The sequence below is a fragment of the Crocodylus siamensis genome, chromosome 2 (assembly GCF_052110815.1).
Source record: "Crocodylus siamensis isolate JL-2025a chromosome 2, ASM5211081v1, whole genome shotgun sequence".
Lineage (NCBI taxonomy): Eukaryota > Metazoa > Chordata > Crocodylia > Crocodylidae > Crocodylus > Crocodylus siamensis.
In genome coordinates this window covers 136,287,775-136,305,857 of record NC_143396.1, presented here as the reverse complement: position 1 = coordinate 136,305,857, position 18,083 = coordinate 136,287,775, and the positions used below count along the sequence as shown (strand labels likewise).

The window sequence follows — 18,083 nt, the reverse complement described above, 5'->3', positions numbered from 1 at the left end:
CACACTTGAAGCTTACTCTGAATTTGTTACTCTTTACAGGTTCTTCCCCACACTCTCCCAAGTGAGGTGTTTAAATTTTGAAAAATATTAAACAGGTCATATTTGTTCCACGCCTACAAAGAAGCAAGGAAATAACAGTGGCAGAGGATTGGTTTGTTTTAATTTATATCATTTAGCTGTCTCAAAAATGAAGATGTAGGAATTGCCCAGAATAGCTGCACCTTCCTGGGAATGCTATACAATTAAAAAGTGAAATATACTTAAAACCTTTTGGATCTTCCTATAGTTTTTTGTTTCAGTGATAGGGGTCTTCAGCAGGAAAGACCTCTTATAAATTCAGGCTACTTAGCTATGCTTGTTTGAAACATTCCCCCACCTCCCCAGTTAACTAACCTGTTGATAAGAGTTTTAGTGCATATGTATAAAAGATGCATCTGCATTAAGTTTAAAAAACTACTCAGTGCTTGCACTACATATAGTCATTTGTTGCTTTTAGCACATAATTCTGCTAGTCATGTTTTGTTTACGTTTTGAGGTTACTTTAAAAAAAAAAAAGAGTTTAGAATTAATAAAGTTGATTCTGCTTTTTTAACATGATAACCATTTTGAATTATTCCTGAAAGAACAGTGAAGAGGATTTTTTTTCAATTGAAAATTATTCTTGTGTAATAAAAATGGTCCAAGAGGGGAGAAAATGTTTGATATATCAAGTGGAGTAGTCTGAAAGGTACTTAAGCTTCTAATGCCTTTAAAAACATGTTATATATATTTTATTATTGGTGCTCTTTAACGTAGAAGGTATAAGCAGAAAAATAGGGATAGCTGTTAAAACAAGTGAGCTCCCATGTCAGATGATTGTCCAGTAGCAATATATTTTTCTATCTCTCATAAAAATCAGACAGACATTTTTACACTAAATGTGAAACAGTAAAGAGATGCTTGAAAAGGCCACCACCTTTTTCATGGAGGAGAATAAGCATCTCCAGCTATTTACCCAGTGACTAAACATATAGATCAAGAGAGTAAGTACATCAGCAGGTAACTTGTTCCAATTAAGCATTCTGGGTAAGGATATTTTGTACTGGAACTTTCAAGTAACCTGGGGGAAAATCCAAACCTTAGTAAAAACCAACAGAAATTAGGAGCCTAATTCCCTTTGTCACCCTTGAAAATTTCCAGTTTATATGGTAAAAAAGAACATGCATTTTACAGTGGCAATATCCATATGAAGATGAATACTTTTGTTCAAAATGGCATCTTGTAAAATGTTACATAAAGGAGGTATGTAGATAGCTAGTTTATGTATTTAATTTATACCTGTGTGTAGTGTGGGATCTGACAAATACTTTAAAAACACCCATTTAATTTACTTATTTCTCATTAATTGGCCTTTTCTACAGGAAAAAAAAGCTTCTTTCTCCTTGGTGTGTTTACACACAGATTCATACACACTCACATCCATGGACACTCAGACATCCACCTAAAAGATGGAGAAACAAGATGTGTGTACTAGTTTGTGATGTCTTCAGGACTATGTATGGCTGTTGTTAGTTGTCTTGTTGTGTGTGCATATTTTAATACTAGCAAATGACTTACAATTTTGGTATAAATACCTAATTTTATGCAAAATATTCCTATTTTTTTAATATTGCTTTAAATATCTTTTAAAATAGCAAAAATATTAAGCCTGCTTTGATGTAAAGATTCTTACCCTATTCCTTTAGTCCTGTGTATAAGTTTATTGGTTAAAATATGGTCAAGTAGTCTTGGTTTTTTACCCACACTTGAAATAGCTGTGAGATCACAACCATGAAAACAGCTTTCTGATGACCTCATGGCTGAGAAGTCTGCCTTTCCTCAAACTGGTACTGAAATTGTGGTTATGATCATTAAATGTAAACATGTAATATATGAAAGCTCATAAAATGGGATTATTAGGAAGGGTTTTAAGTTTCTGTTAGAAAATGCTGTTTGTTTTTCTTCTATTAAAAAGTAAGTATATTTGTTTTTTTCCTCGGTGCAGCTCTGTGAGTATTCAGACCCTTTCTATAAACAAATTCCAACCTCTTGGGGGAGTTTAATTTTAATTTCCCAATATAATCAAATTTATTTTGCAATTGAAGTCAGCATCTGGGCCATCTCCTATTGACTGGGGGGTGGAGGGAGCTGAATTTCAGACAGCAAATGAGGAAAGCGACAGCTGAAGAGCAGAGTCCCAGATGCTGTTCTGGACTCTTATCAGCATAGTAAGATGCTTACCAGGTTTATCTCCAACCTGCTCAAAACATTGAGGAGGTTGTGGCCAGTGCAAGGTGAGGTGGTGAGGGATTGAAATTTTAATGTTTTCAGAAAAAAAGTGAACATGATTAATTCTATGACTTATCTAAAACCACTAATGATGGGGAGTCTGCTGTTTCCCCTCTCTAGCAGTATTTCTTTGCATCATTTGCTAAACTCCACACTAAGTCACTGCTAGTGGAACTTGTTTCTTGAGCTAGTGCTACAGGCAAAACAAAGTGTTGGCGGCTCACATGTTCCTTCATATAACAGAGTTGGGATTCCATGATATGCCACCTGTCAAGAGCGTCTCCTCCCCACCTGTACAAGTGGGTTTCTGGATATACCTTTCACTTCTTCCCCATCTCTTAGTATATCTTCTCCACTGAACACAAAAGCAATGGGAAGGCAGATTAGTATAGCTTTGTGTCAGCAGCTGGATCGTCTGCTGATTTTCTAGTCTCTAACTTCCTGCCTGCTATCTTACCAGACTTCTTCCAAAGCCATGTCTTCTGTCAGGAAGAGAAAGCCAGATCTGCAACTGAGCAGTACTACCTCAGATTGGACTGGTAAATTAATACATGTTTAAGGGAACACTTCACAGCCCATTTAAGAATTTAGATATCTATTTGTACCAGTTTTTCCTTCATGTAGTATAAAATATGATTTTATTAAGTAGCAAGGTAATTAATTTAGAAAGAATGATAAAGATTGTAGGGGCATCAGATCAATGCGTTTCTGCTTTCAGAAAGTGCTTAGATGAACTATCAATCTTCTTAGAACACAATTCTTTGCAGCTAATGTTATATAAAGGCTTTCTCTTTATCCGAGACAAGTTAACTCTGTTCTTCAGAAGCATGCTTTTCAGCACTGCAGGCCTAAAGCTATCTAGAAAGTGTGACTGCTGGGGCAGCATGCTTGTGATTTAACGGTATATAAAGACCTACATACCCAAGTGTACTCTCAATCCCTTTCATTCTGCAGTAGACAATGGTCTCAAAATCAATTACGTTATATTACAGAAGCACTTATTCCTCAAATTCTTTAGCTGGGGTAGCATAAGCAATATATCTTCCCACTATGAAAAGCCATTTTTAGTAAAGCGACATAAAAAAGCACTAAGGTTGCATAGAAACCACTCTCAGCTCATTTTTTGTCCTGAAAGCTGAAAGTATTGATGAGCTCCAGGGTCAGCAAACTCATCACTCCTTTACATGCTAGCTCTGCTTCTGTCCCAATCTGACTATCTCTTGCCACTGGATATCTTTGTCCCCACACACCTGTTTTTCTAATAGAAAACTTAGGCGGAGGAGGAGGCATTTGGGCAAGGTGTGGTGCAGAGGGTATGTGACTGGCTGGCTTGAAGCTAAAACCTGTAATTATTTTTTTAATAGCAATTAAAACAAAAGTACACATTAAATGGTTTTATACCACCCTCTTGTTCACATTAACTTATTAGCTATCCACTTAATAAAATGGGAAAAGAGATTATGTTGTTAGCCAGTTTTGGAATTGGAGCACTATTGTTACATCATCAACATTGGCCTAGCTGGCCAATCAGAATACCCCTCCAGACAATCATTGCCCAAACAGGTTGCTGTATTCCAGAATCCAGAATCATTGCCCAAACAGATTCTGCTGTATTCCAGAAGCCAGCTCAGTCCCTTATAAACAGGTGTATTCACTTAGGTAAAAAGCAGTACAATTCTCTTTTAAATCATTTAAGTCAGCAGAGTGACCCAAAGCCCATGGACACCTTCCTTTGATTTCACCGGGCTTTGGATCAGGCTAAACAAGAATATACTTCCTTGAGGAAGAAAAAATTATTCCCATCTGCTAAAAATTTCAGAAGTATCCAAGTTCCATTTTAAATAGTAACATAGTCATGTAAGCCTAAACTATGTTTACTTTCAATGAGATTTGGCCCCGTCTTGCCTAAGAGACTTCTGAAAATGGAGCGTTGGCTCTCCACCATCACTTGTGTACAGTTTCTAAAAATTCCTTCAAAGACCTTTTCTGTTTATAAAATATATGAGACTGAAGTTAAGTTAGTATAACCTCATCTTAATTGTGAAATAATACTAAGCCAGAATATCAAATTTTCTTTCTGTGTGTATAGAAAGTACACCTGTTCGCACATCTGATGTGGATTATCGACTATTAGAAGCATCCAAAGCTGGAGATTTGGAAACTGTGAAGGTAGGACTGTGTGAATGATGTATCCAGTTTGCAACCTGTATTACTGTTCAGGAACCTAGCTGCCAAAAATAACCTCTCCATGCTCATAGCGTCTGATGACATTAAGGGCCTGCTTGGAGACATTTACACTTAAGCATACCCTTTTTTGCGAGAGAGTGTGGGTGTGTGGCATAGTTAGTTACCCCCAAGAGTACCTTAGTTTAACAAGAGGGTACAACCAAGTTGGGTTTATTTGTACATGCAGACATTAGAACACAATCTGTAATAACCCACAAAGCCCCACGTAGAAATCTAATAATAGCATTACCACGTTCAACAGTGCAACTTAAACCCCGACTCCAACAGTCTCACAAAAACCCTTTGGGGTAAAAGTCTTCACCTTATGCACAGCCCAAACTACCCCAGATGGCACGTGGCCTTTCACCATTTTACAGTCAAACTAACCACACTACCTTCTGTGGACTTTTAAGTGCAACTCACTGTGTAGCAGCAGTTAGTTCCTCTTGCTGCTGGTTTCTCCTTTGTAAAAAAATTTTTAAAAAATTAAAAAATGAATCCTTCTCCCAGCTGCATGCAAATCAGGTTTTGCCACAATCTGCCTGGGGCCTCTTTTAATGGCTTTGGGAGCACATTGGGGAGCAAGGCTTCTTTCATGGTCTACCCATGGATTTTGCTCTGGGCAAAATGGCCCAAAATGTTGCAGCTCCTCTCTCCCACTTCCCTTCCTGCCAGCACTCAAAACAGTCTGGGGGCTGTAGTTCAACCCAGCTCTCTGCATCTGGATTTCATGGGTTTGGAGTGGCCCTACTCATTTCTGCTTAACCCCTCACAACCCAGGGGCAGGGTTTATTATTCAAGTGACACTTCTGAAGCAAGCCTCATCAGCTTTTATTTATATTTTTTCCAGTGTGGAGCAGCATCCTCAAAGCTAATTAAACCAGTGCCTGTCCTCCAGTCTTGATCCAGGGCTGGAAGTAGATTACCAGTCAGGAGCAGCCCTAGGAAACCCTTTTCATTGTCACAGTTTTGGAAGAAAAGATCTCCTCAACCTAAGGAGGGTCTGCATGACGCAAAACAGACCCCTGAGACCCTTTGGCCCATGTGAATGATAGATGAGACTTGTAAGGAACCAGCAGCTTCAGCAGCATCACCTGTTCCTAAGATGTATAGGCCCTAAAGAATTTCTGTGAAAGCTTAGGGTAGCCCAGATCATGGCATACCAGTTTTGTCCATCATCAAGACTTACAACTCAAAAGAGCAAAGGGAGCACACCCATGTGGTGCCCCTCAGGAGTCATGATTCCTTAGTACTCCAGTCAGCTTATGGGCCTTTGCCATTGGCACACTCCTTTGAAGTGATGGAACCAGGAAATGAACAGGTTGCTGTATCAGCTTGGTATGGAGTATCATTATCCCAGTCCTGCCAAAGTAGCCCACACCTGACACTGCTCATTTAATGAGCCTACTGTTACTGAAACACTCCCTAGCACTGGATCCTATGCTGTGGCAACACCATCTTCAGGCCCCGCGTTGTAGTTCTTCACAGGGTCTCCAGTATGCTTGGCATAGGTCTTATCCTTGTCACCAGCTAAATCCTGTGTCTGGATGCCAGTCTGAGTCCTTCTGAGGCATAAGACTGACAACTCTTGCAGTACTTACACACTGTAGACACTCATCCAGGATGTGGTACCATGTGGACCAGCCTATACACCCCAGAACCTTGGAGCAGTTGTATACATGGGATCAACCATGTCAGCCTGGCCCGTTAGTTGTGGGGGTTTCCAACAACCTCTCCATGCTCAGAAAGTCTGGTGACTTCAAGAACCTCTGCTTGGGGACATTTTCACTTCTCCCTAGATCATTGCAAACAATCACTGTTGATAGCTAGGGAAGAATCCAGAACCTATCCTCCCCGGTGCAACATTTGTGAACTCAGTGCCCCAGTTTCCAAGAAGTTGTGAAAAAGGCTGCACACACATTGGCATTTTCCCCAGAGGAAGTGTCAGAACAGTTGCATTGCCTCATAGATATATTACACAAAGTCACTGGGACCGTAATGATCCCAACCAAAGTGACTTGGGAAATCTCAGCATTCTGCCACCCTGTGGCTAAACAGACAAGAAATACAGAGTGCAATGTAAGAGCATGAGTAACTTTCCTCTCATCCCAACCCATCCTCCGTGGTTATTGCAGCTGTGAATAAGAAAGCTGAGTTGGCAAAGAACAGGGAGACTAAGATGTTGGACCCATTTGGCAAGAGGGCCTATTCATCAGGTAGTCTGCAGCATGAAATAGCTAATTATCAGGCTATTTTAGCCTGATACACCTTGCAGGTGTATGAGAAATTAGCAAACTTGATGAAAATGGTTATTCTGTGCAAAAGGGAAAGCTTGATGCCTTTCATCTCAGAAGGACAGTTGGTAGCGAAAACAGCCCTACAGGCAGTATCACAGGTAGATCCATCACATCAGGGTAGTTATATACTGATAACTTGCTACTGGGAAGACCCAAGCTACAGTGGAAGACCTCCTGTTTGAAGGCACAGCCAATAGGTTTCATCCAGGATTGAGGGAGCCATGCATATATTGCAAGATCCAGGGTCCCTGAGAGTATTTTCCCCCTCATACAAACACAGGTCCAACGAGCCCTTTATTTTCTGAGGGTTGCCTTGACTTTAAAAAGGTTGAGAACCCCTGACCTAGAGAAATTCAGAGTCCCACCTACAGGTATTTGGACATTGCTTTGGCATCACCTATTAGTGAGAATGTGTTTATGGACAGTTACTTGAAGAACAAAAGTTACTTATCGAGAACTGAAGTCTATAACAATATATTGTCCAGTTCTTCAACAGCTTTTACCCCCTTGATAAGAGGGGATCATGGAGAGGTAGCATATAGACATATTCTAGAGATAGTACTGAGTTTCTCGTTTAAGCATAGGATGTGAGACATGCCCACCAGTGAGAATGTATATGTGGACTGTACATCTCAAGATTATTTAAGCTTCCCTTCAAAAAAGGGAAGAGAGAGGACCCGGGCAACTATAGGCCCATCAGTCTTACCTCTATCCTTGGGGAAACTCTTTGAGAAGATCCTCAAGGAGCACATCTGTGATGGGCCGGCTTCAGGGATGATGCTCAAGAGCAACCAGCACTGTTTCATTAGGGGCAGGTCATGTCAGACCAACCTGATTGCCTTTTATGATCAGGTCACAAAGGCAATGGATACAGGTGTCGCTGTGGACGTAGTCTTTCTAGATTTCAGCAAGGCCTTTGACACCGTCTCCTACCCCATCCTCATTAAAAAACTAGGCGACTGTGGCATCGATGCCTACACAGTCAGATGGATTGCAGATTGGCTCAAGGGTCGTACTCAGAGGGTGGTGGTGGACGGGTCATATTCGACCTGGGGGGAAGTGGGCAGCGGAGTCCCCCAGGGCTTGGTCCTTGGGCCCGCACTGTTCAATTTCTTCATCAGCGATTTGGACGACGGGGTGAAATGCAACCTGTTTAAATTCGCTGATGATACCAAAATTTGGGGTGAGGTGAGCACACTAGCAGGGAGGGAAAGATTGCAGCAAGATCTGGATAGGTTACAGGAGTGGGCTGACATAAACAGGATGCGTTTCAATACTGACAAGTGCAGGGTGCTGCATTTAGGCAGTAGAAACCAGCAGCACACTTATAGAATGGGAAACTCCCTTCTTGAGAGCATGGAGGCAGAAAGGGATCTTGGAGTCATTATTGACTCCAAGATGAACATGGGCCGACAATGTGAGGTCACGGTTGGCAGGGCTAACCAGGCCTTGTTGTGCATCCACAGGTGCGTCTCAGGTAGAGCCAGGGAGGTGATTCTCCCCTTCTGTGCGACGCTGGTCAGGCCACAGCTGGAGTACTGCGTCCAGTTCTGTGCACCCCATTTCAGGAGGGATGTGGACAACATTGAGAGGGTCCAGAGGAGGGCCACCCGAATGATCCGGGGACTACAGGGCAGACCCTACAATGAAAGACTGCAGGACCTAAACCCGTTCAGCCTTCACAAGAGAAGGCTGAGGGGGGACCTGGTGACTGTCTATAAACTCACTAGGGTGGGCCAGAAGGGTTTAGGGGAGACACTGTTTCCCCTAGCGCCCCCTGGCATGACAAGGAATAATGGACGCAAATTATTGGAGAGTAGGTTTAGATTAGACATCCGTAAGAACTACTTCACAGTTAGGGAAGTACCACCAAGGGAAGTGGTGCTGGCTCCTACCCTGGGGATTTTTAAGAAGAGGCTTGATGCCTACCTGGCTGGACTCATTTGAGTCCAGTTTTTTTCTCTCGCCCAAGCGGGGGGTCAGACTTGAAGATCTACAAGGTCCCTTCCGACCCTACTTCTGTGATTCTATGATTGATTGCTAAGTAACTTTTTTTGGTCATTCTCAAAATTCTCTTAAGAGAATAGCATCTTTCATTTTATGTCCAAAGTAACTGAAGCTGTGTAAAATCTGATGATGCCCTACAAGATAATTTTCTAGAGCTTTGAAACTAGCTCAATTTAGCTCCCATTCCATTAGATTCTAATGTGTAATCCAGGAGATGTAAGGGTTCCCTAAGCAAGATATGAATGTATACGTCTGATTCCCTATTTGCAAAACGGGGATAATGTCTGCTGTGCCAAAAGAGGAAACTTTCTTGACCCTGGTGCTTAAACACAAATTGGAATGGTGATTGCTAATTAGGTCTGTACAAAACGAAAGCATTCCATTTCGATGAGTGTTTTGATGGAACAGTGTTCCATTTCGACTTTTGTTTAGAGTCAAAACGGCTGTTTCGTTCTGTCGAAATATTTTGCCGTTTCGATGTTTCACCTTTAGGATATAATGAGGAAGGTCGAAACAAGTAAAACTCACGTCATGTGTATGTGTTAAGCCACAGTGGGGTCAAAACTGCAGGCATGCAGCCCCTGCTGAGACCGCAAAGCCTGACAAGTTTCATGGAAATAGGTGCAGGGGTTTGGGGAAGCTGCACCTCAGGCTGCGGACAAGCAAAACTCGTGACATCGGTGACACTGTTTATGTTAAGGCACAGCAGGATGAAAGCTGCAGACCAGCTAGCCCCCGCTGAGGCCATGAAACCTGCCAGCTGTCAAGGAGATAGGTGCAGGGGTTCTGGGGCCCTGCACCTCTGGCCAGTCAGGCAAAACTCAAGTCATGGGTGCTTGTGCAACTGTGTCTGTCTTGGGGCAGAGAAGTAGGGGGAAACCTCTTCAGGCCTGGCTGCTAGGCCCTGCTGCAGCCACAAAGCCTGCCAGCTGTCAAGGAGATAGGTGTAGGGGGTTCTGTGGCTCTGCACCCCTGGCTGCTGACAGGCAAAACTCATGACATGGGTGCTTGTGCAACTGCTGCCTCTCAGGCAGCAGGACTGAAGATCCCCCATCACTTGTCACCAAGACCTGGGGGTAATAATTGACCACAGTATGAGCATGAGCCGGCAGTGCAATGCTGTAGCCAGCGGGGCCAACAATACCCTGGCATGCATCAATTGATGCATCTCCAGCAAAACCATTGCAAAGAAGCGGTTCTCCTTCTCTACTCGGCTCTTCTCGACATTCGTGAGACCGCAGCTGGAGTACTGCATCCAGTTCTGGACTCCGCACCTTAACAAGGACATGGTAAAGCTTGAGAGAGTCCAGAGAAGAGCTGCCCATATAATCAGAGACTTGCATGGCAAGCCATGTGAGGAAAGGCTAAGGGACCTGGGACTCTTCAGCCTGAAAAAGAGAAGGCTGAGAGGGACTTGGTAGCAGTTTACCACTACATCAGAAGCATACATCTAGGGCTTGGTTCACCTGGGCACTCTTGGGGAAAACTAGGAGTAATGGTCACAAACTCCTGGAAGATCATTTCAGGCTCAACATTAGGAAAAACTACTTCACAACTAGAGTGTCCAGACTGTGACCAATACTCCTAGGTCAGAACAGCATCGAAACAAAACTGGTGACAAAATTTCGTACAGCCCTATTGCTAATATTCTATTTTGGCTTCTTGAAGAGGTGAACTTTTTTATTTACATGAATCAGACAAACTCAAACTATACCTTCTTAAAATTAAGGAGAAATTCTTCTAGTTTAATCCATGAACTCCCCAATATTTTAGTTTATTAAACAACCTGCTGTCAGAAGTGTGTGTGTATTCTAATATTTAATTTGAATTAAGTGGGAAGAAACTGCCAGAAAACATAAGCCAACTTCTAACTTGTGATTGCATCTGGTAGCAAATTTTTCTTTTTTTTCTCCTTAACAGCAACTTTGCAGCCCTCAGAATGTGAATTGCAGAGATTTGGAGGGACGTCATTCAACGCCACTGCACTTTGCTGCAGGTTATAACCGTGTGTCTGTAGTAGAATATCTTCTGCACCATGGGGCAGATGTGCATGCCAAAGATAAAGGGTAACTTTTCATTCTTTATGTTCATTGATTTTATATTATGTTCTACCTCATTTCTTTGTTTCTTTGTTTGTGTTTTCTGTAACCATCTCTCTCTGTCTTTTTCTTGCTCTCTCATTACTCATTGCCTCTGACATTCACTGGAGGGAGAGTTAATGGACTGTTAAGCAATATTATTGAGTTTTCTGGTATTCTTTTTAGATGATAGTGTTACGGGTAGATAGGTGTTTTAGGTAGGTAAGTCTGTTTTTGCTACTTAGAGCCAGGTATCCTTTTTAAAAAGAAGGGGAACTCTTTCATTTTGACCCTTTTGGTTTTGCTTAAAAGCAGCCTTCCAAGTATTTCAGGCAGTCTAAAATTAATTTTTAAGATGTATGATTTGAGAGAGCCAGGGTTTTCTAGCTGTTCTTTTCCCCCTAGATTGTTTGTTTTAGTACAGATGGTTATTTTTTTTATTTGATTGGGAGGGACCCTGAACACTTGAACTAAATCAATTTAATCAAAAACGTAGTAATTGATTTTAGCTAACTATTAAACGTTTTTCCCCCTTATAAGTCAAACTATTTAGAAAAGTTAGAAACACTGAATAAATTATATAGTTTAGCACATCTTTCACCTTATCATTGTGTTTCAAGCTTGGGTTATGGTTCTAAACATAATATATTTAAATATTTCCTTGTTCTTGAGTGTTCATCATCCCTCCAAATCGAATTCAGTACAATATTTTTACCAGGGTATCAGATGTGCAGTGCTTACCAATCTCCAAAAGTGCTAAATGGGATAATAGCCACCTATTAAGGCCTGGAATACCTTTTCTGGAAATTTTCAGTCAAGTATCCGAAGTCAAGGGTGATTCTTTCAATATATGCCTACTATTAGCAATATTAAGGCTGACTGCTTTTAGCAGTTTTCTGTAATAACTGATACAAATTAGTAATATCAGATATAGGAACAGAAGGGAAGGATTCAATCACTGTCACTTCCTATATATACTTCTATGGCAGAATACCTAAAGACATGAAAACAGGATGCTGAATGATACTGATAACATCAAAGGGAAATTACTGTTTTGTCTACTAGAACTGAGTAAGCTTTTATTTAGATTTGATTTTCTGTAACTATTAAAAGATTTTCTTCTCTTTGATTATAGAGGGTTGGTACCCCTGCATAATGCCTGTTCATATGGACACTATGAAGTAGCTGAGTTATTAGTGAGGCATGGTGCCTCTGTCAATGTGGCAGACCTGTGGAAATTCACCCCTCTACATGAAGCAGCAGCAAAAGGAAAATATGAAATCTGCAAGCTGCTTCTAAAAGTATGTGATTTACCGTTATTACAAGTATTTTATATGTTCTGTTTTGCTAAGCTCTGACTCAAAGCTAATTGTGTTTTTAGTGAGTTCACTGCAGTATCCTTGAATCTGTTTCCACCCTGAATTTGTATATGCTGTCGGGTCACTTCTCTTAAAACAATAACATTGTTTGAGGTGCTTTTCTTAATGCGTTCATTTTGTCAAGATTCATTGGTATAGCTAGTTTTCCCTGACAGTATATTAATTTATTCTGGCAGTCATCTAAATCATTCTGATATACTTGTCTAATTCATTTAGTAACATCGTCTAAGTAACATGTATTTCATGTTCAAAGAAATAAGTTGAATTAGTTAATAAGGACTCATAAAAATTAGGGGTTCATCTTGTGAAACAGTTTTTGTAACTGAGTAAATTTTCACTGGTGTCTGTACAAGAGAACAGGACGGAGCATAAGATATGCCTTTTAGGAAACATGTATACAACATTTTAAAGCAATTAGCTTACTTCATAATGTATTAAGTATGGAAATAAAATTGTCTGGGAAAAGTGAGCATTTTAATCGGCAGGGGTGCTCAAGGTAACAGTCCCTGCTTTAAAAAGAAAGTGGTTACTTCCAGAGTATTTCCATAAAGGGCCCTAATTTGAGAGAGTCCACATTTTTTGTTTAGCTCCTGCTTAACCAAGCTTTTCATACTCAATCTTGTTAATTTTTCTGAGGATATTTGCACCTGATAGAAAAGCATGTGAGGGAAAGCATCATAACAATTGAAATACTGCTTGTGATAGAACCACAGGGTGTGGGAGAGGGGAAATTGGGTCTCACGGGTATCCAGACGTCCTTACGCTGTGCAGGATGGTGGCCCCTACAGTGACATCTGATTATATAAGTTACCTCAAGTCACTAGACAGAAGTAGTTAGCCATGTTAATCTTAAATCAGGCAGAAGGCAGGACAGAGTTACATCTTCTAGACTAATTCAGAAATGCATAAGATTTGTAATCAGCAGCTCGCTTCATCAGATGCTGTGAAAGGACTTGCCGGGAGCAGGCATTCAGATAGTGATTTAGCATCTGACCAAGCAAGCTGTTGCTTGTGAAAACATATGCATCTCTGAATTAGTCTGCCTCGCAATCAAGCCATTGGAGTTGGTCTCTCAAGTGCAGTTTTATTTTATCAACACTGGAGGGCTCTGGAGTCACATGATCATTCCACTGGGAGTTTAGCCATTTTTGCACTTAGCCTCCAGAGACCCTCACCAAAAATCAGTTTCTATATGGACACTTCACAGGAAGCTTAGAAGCACTAAAATGATCCTCCTCGAGCACCTGAAAAGTTCTGATGATAGTACCTGCCATAAGTTCTGATGATAGTACCTGCCATAAATCCCTCTTGCACCCAAATTAAACATACTCCTCTGACACATCCCTTAAGTTTGGCACTGTCTGGTGTTTTAAAACTATTGCCTCTGAGTACAGTTGAGACTATCTTGAGCCATGTAGTGGCAGGTATTGATGCTTGCAACTCTTTTCTGTTAAGGGTTTTTACTGTTCTGTACCTGAAATAAGCTGACAGTAAAGCTGTTGCTGAGTCCTCAAAAGAGGAACTTGATCTCCCCTGAAATGCACCCCTAGTAACTACTGCACCGCTATAAAGAACTCCATCCCCTTTTTCCACTAGCTCTTACTCTTCGCACTCTTTATATTGGTGTGCTGGTTCTGAGGTGATCAAACTTTTTCTACAAGCTGTTCCCCTTAGCTAACACCAATATGGCTTTGCTGGTGCTTACAAAAGGAGGAATGCTGGCATAGACAGGCTCCCAGTATTCTAATGATTGGCAGTGGATCAGGGTTCAAATCACACTAGCAATCGGTACCTAGTCCAGACTAGGAACACTAATGATCCTCCTAGCAAACCGAATTCTGCGAACTTTTTGAGGAATCCCAATGTCATTGTCACCAACCACCTAGACGTCGTGCAGTCTTATGGCTTTAATGCCATTGGGCCTGCACTCCAAATCTGATAACTTAATGTTGAGGGTCTGTTGGCTGCCAAGCAAAGCCCAAGTACTCTAACCACCATTTTGGAGAAACAGACCTTGCATAGGGCAGCTACCTATGCCTTGCCTACACAGGTTCTCTCAGTGTTGCTGGCTCCCCTGGAACTGTACTGTTGGTAGTAATGATGGGAGAGTTAAGGGTAGAAGGATTAGTGTAGGTAAGCCCAAATATAAGTTGCTAAACCAACAAAAATATGCATTTGTTCTCTGATATAATGTACAAAATGCTGCCCTATATAAATCTATGCATTGTCTGTTAAAGAATGACATTGTTGCCTGTAGCAATTGTGCACCTTAGCCACAGGAATCCTGAAACACACATACTAGTAACATCCTGCTGTGAGCTCCCTGTTGCATTGCATAAGCATTCAGCACTCCTGAACCTTCTGGCACTGGTCAACTGAGTATACTTACCTGGCAGGGAAAGCACCGTGACCACGTAGGCAGGCGGAAGCAGCGTGACCACGTAGGCAGTCTCCCCAGGGCAGGTGATTTGTCTCTGATATGTCCTCCAATGGGGGTCTATATTGAGCAGATTCTTTTTGGTGTTGGGTGGTGGAACCGAAGCTTGCTCCATCCACTCCATGCATTGACCTGGTATACAGTGCTTCCAGGACCGATGCAAAAAAACAGGAAAAAAAAAAAAAAGAAACTTGTGCCACAGCACCCAGGACTGGGGATCTGGCAGTACAAGTCATCATCTACTGAAGAGGCATCACACTGAAAATATTTCAAGTGTGAACTGTATCAATCAGCACTCTGTATTGTCTGAAAATATTCTTTGTTTGAAACAAGAAAAGCTTTAATATAGCAATGCACAACTCTGTGAAGCACAGAACATGACTGCAGAACCTGCAGTAGCTCAAACCAAAGTAATCCGGTCATGGGAGGACACCTCATACATCACTATACCAAAACAGTTGCCAAAGGAGTTGCAGAAACTTTATAGGATTAAACAGTAGTGTGTTTACAATGCTATGGCTTCCTTCACTAAGATCATGAAGAGTAGCCACATGCAGAATACAGCTGTGTGGACACCTGCATTGGTGCATCTGCAGTGCTCACGAACCACGGGTAAGGAATAACAAAGGTAGCTATGCATGCCTGCTGTGCCACAGTCCTCCAGCATAGATAATTATGATGTGGCTTCACAGCTTGCAGTTTGTTTCCTTGGTGCATATTCTGTACATACATCTGTGACCAAGGATATGGCTGTTGCTTCTTGGTTGTGGGGTGCCAAAACTTCACTAGCTTTGAAAATATTCCCAAGTCTACATAACAAAATACAAGCCATGGAGAGGTGCACCCAAGTAATGTACTTGTATTGTGACAGTATTATGTGGAATTGTAATTCATAGCATGGAGCAGATCCAACAAAAAAGAACAGAGATGGCAACACTCCTCTGGACTTGGTGAAAGAAGGAGATACAGATATACAGGACTTACTGCGGGGAGATGCTGCCTTGCTAGATGCTGCCAAAAAGGGTTGCCTGGCAAGAGTGCAGAAGTTATGTACTCCAGAAAATATCAATTGCAGAGACACCCAGGGAAGAAATTCAACACCGCTACATCTCGCAGGTAAGTGATTCACCAGGGGTTCTAAAGTATTGTTTATGCCATAGTTGAATAATTTAATCAAGAAAAAACAGAGCATTTAATAAGGATATGGAAATGGTATTGCTTAGTTACTGTGCTGGCTGTTTAAGTGTTGCTAAAGGAATACCATAACACAGTGGTTGTCAGCCAGGGGTGCGCATACCACCAGGAGTACTTAAAAAGGTCCTAGAGGGTGCTCAGACCTAGTGTAGCCAGTTAAGTGCCATGTGCATGTGTACAACTGCAGCACAGTACACAGGTGGCCAGGAGAATAGCCGTGTCTGGCTGGTAATTATGTTGTGAAGGAAGGGGCCAGGGGAGGGAGGAGAGCAGATCAAGGCCCCAGTGGTAGGGGAGGGAGTAGAGCTGGGGCAGGGGCTGCCCAGCCAGGCTGGAGCAGCTCCCACCACTGCCCACCCCCCAAGAGGGCTTGCACCCAGATCTGCACAGGACAAAGTGGGATACTGTTCAGGCTGGGTCTAGGGCTGCACCGGACTCTTCCTAGTGGAGGCTGGGCCAAGCTGCGCTTTGGATAGGAGACGGCAGTGCTGGGAGGGGGTTATGGGAGGGGCTGCAGCCACCCCAGAATTCACTATAGCCCCCCTGATAGCCCCCTTCCAGCACCACCGCAACCTGGCCTAGCCCCAGCCAAGAACAGCCCATAGCTGCAGCCTGCCCTGCTCTGCATGCAGATCCAGGGGCACATGCCCCTTCCTGCCACCTATGCCTTCCTGGGGGTGCATACAGCAGTGGGAGCTGGGATGGAGCATGGGACAGAACCACAGCTTGTCTAGGGGGTGGGGGGTGGCAGTTCCTGCCACTATGCGCACCACGGGAAGGCATGGGGGCATGTGCCCATGGATCTGCGCAGGGCAGGGTGGGATGCTGCTGCGAGGTGTGTCTGGGGTGGCACCAGGTTCTTCCCAGCTGGGGCTGAGCCAGTGGTGGCAGTGCTGGGAGGGGTCTATGCGGGGGCTGCGGCCACTCCAGAATTTGCTGTACCCCACCCCATAGCCCACTCCCAGTACCACCACTGCCTGCTCTGACTGTAGGGCTGCCCAGCCCACTCCAGGAACACCCCAGCACTGGCCCCAGCCCGCAGCGGCAACCCGCTTATACCCATGCAGAGCCAGGGGCACATGGCCCTGTGCCCTCCCTGGAGTGCACGTAGCTGCGGAAGCGACCCCCCGCACAGCTCAGTCCTGTGTCCTGCCCCGACTGGGCAGCCCCTGCCCTGCCCTAGCCCCACTCCCTCCCCCAACTCTGGGCCAGCCCTCCCTTGCCCCACACAGATCCAGGGGCACATGCCCCCATGCCCTCCCAGGGTGTGTTTATGAGCAAGACCTGCCACCCCCTCCCCACGCCCCCTGGATGAGCTGCTTTGTCCCCTGCTTTGCCCTGGCTGCACAGCCCCACTCCTTCCCACACTGCGGGGGCCTCGATTTGCACCCCTGCCCCTTAAAAACATGAAAAAAAAATATAAAGGGGTACCTGAGCTGGAACTTTGAGAGAGAAGGGGTCCGCTTGTTAAAAAAGGTTGAAAACCCCTGCCATAGCAAGAAAATGAGTTTTTGCTTTCTGAAAATCATTTTTAGCTTTTCAGCCTTTGCTGTTTTTCAGTTTGCTTACTTCTCACTATTCTTTTCTTTCATGCAGCTGGTTATAATAATTTGGAAGTAGCTGAATACCTTCTAGAGCATGGTGCTGATGTTAATGCCCAAGATAAAGGAGGATTAATCCCCCTCCATAATGCAGCATCCTATGGGGTAAGTACAAGTACACTTATTATTTAGCACCCAAGAAGAAGTAGAGAAGTCTTTTAAATGGTTGCACCTGAAAGGAACTCTCGCAGCTGCCAAAAATTGTCTCGTCTGGAAAAAAGTTCAGTGTCTGTTGACATGAAAGAATGATTGTCCTAAGTCACTACTGTATTATATGGAGCCTTTTTCTTTTACTCTGACAGAAGTTCAAATCATAATAGAAGGAAGATGTAATTGCTGCTAGACTGTACAGGGTTTCTTATTGTGGTCCTGGAAAATCTTTGAAACTGTAGCAGGCATACGAATCCATTTGCTACAGGATATTAGGAACCTCTTGTTCTTACCCAAAGAAAACTCACCTTGAGTAAAGCCTGAAGCGGTGGTTAAATAGCTGAATGGGAAGAAAGAGAGCAGTATATGGATAGAGCACAGTTTCCTTTGTGGAAGAGCATTGTTAG

General features: G+C 43.0%; 1 protein-coding gene across 1 annotated transcript in view; it reads left to right on the top strand.

Annotated features, from left to right (window-relative positions):
• The window catches only part of TNKS (tankyrase), a 264,147-nt gene that overhangs the window by 212,828 nt on the left and 33,236 nt on the right, over positions 1-18,083 (top strand). The window contains exons 13-17 of the mRNA XM_090036890.1: positions 4,397-4,476; positions 10,758-10,903; positions 12,051-12,216; positions 15,628-15,847; positions 17,522-17,631. Coding sequence (XP_089893016.1) covers positions 4,397-4,476; positions 10,758-10,903; positions 12,051-12,216; positions 15,628-15,847; positions 17,522-17,631 — 722 coding nt within the window. The remainder of the gene's footprint in view (positions 1-4,396; positions 4,477-10,757; positions 10,904-12,050; positions 12,217-15,627; positions 15,848-17,521; positions 17,632-18,083) is intronic.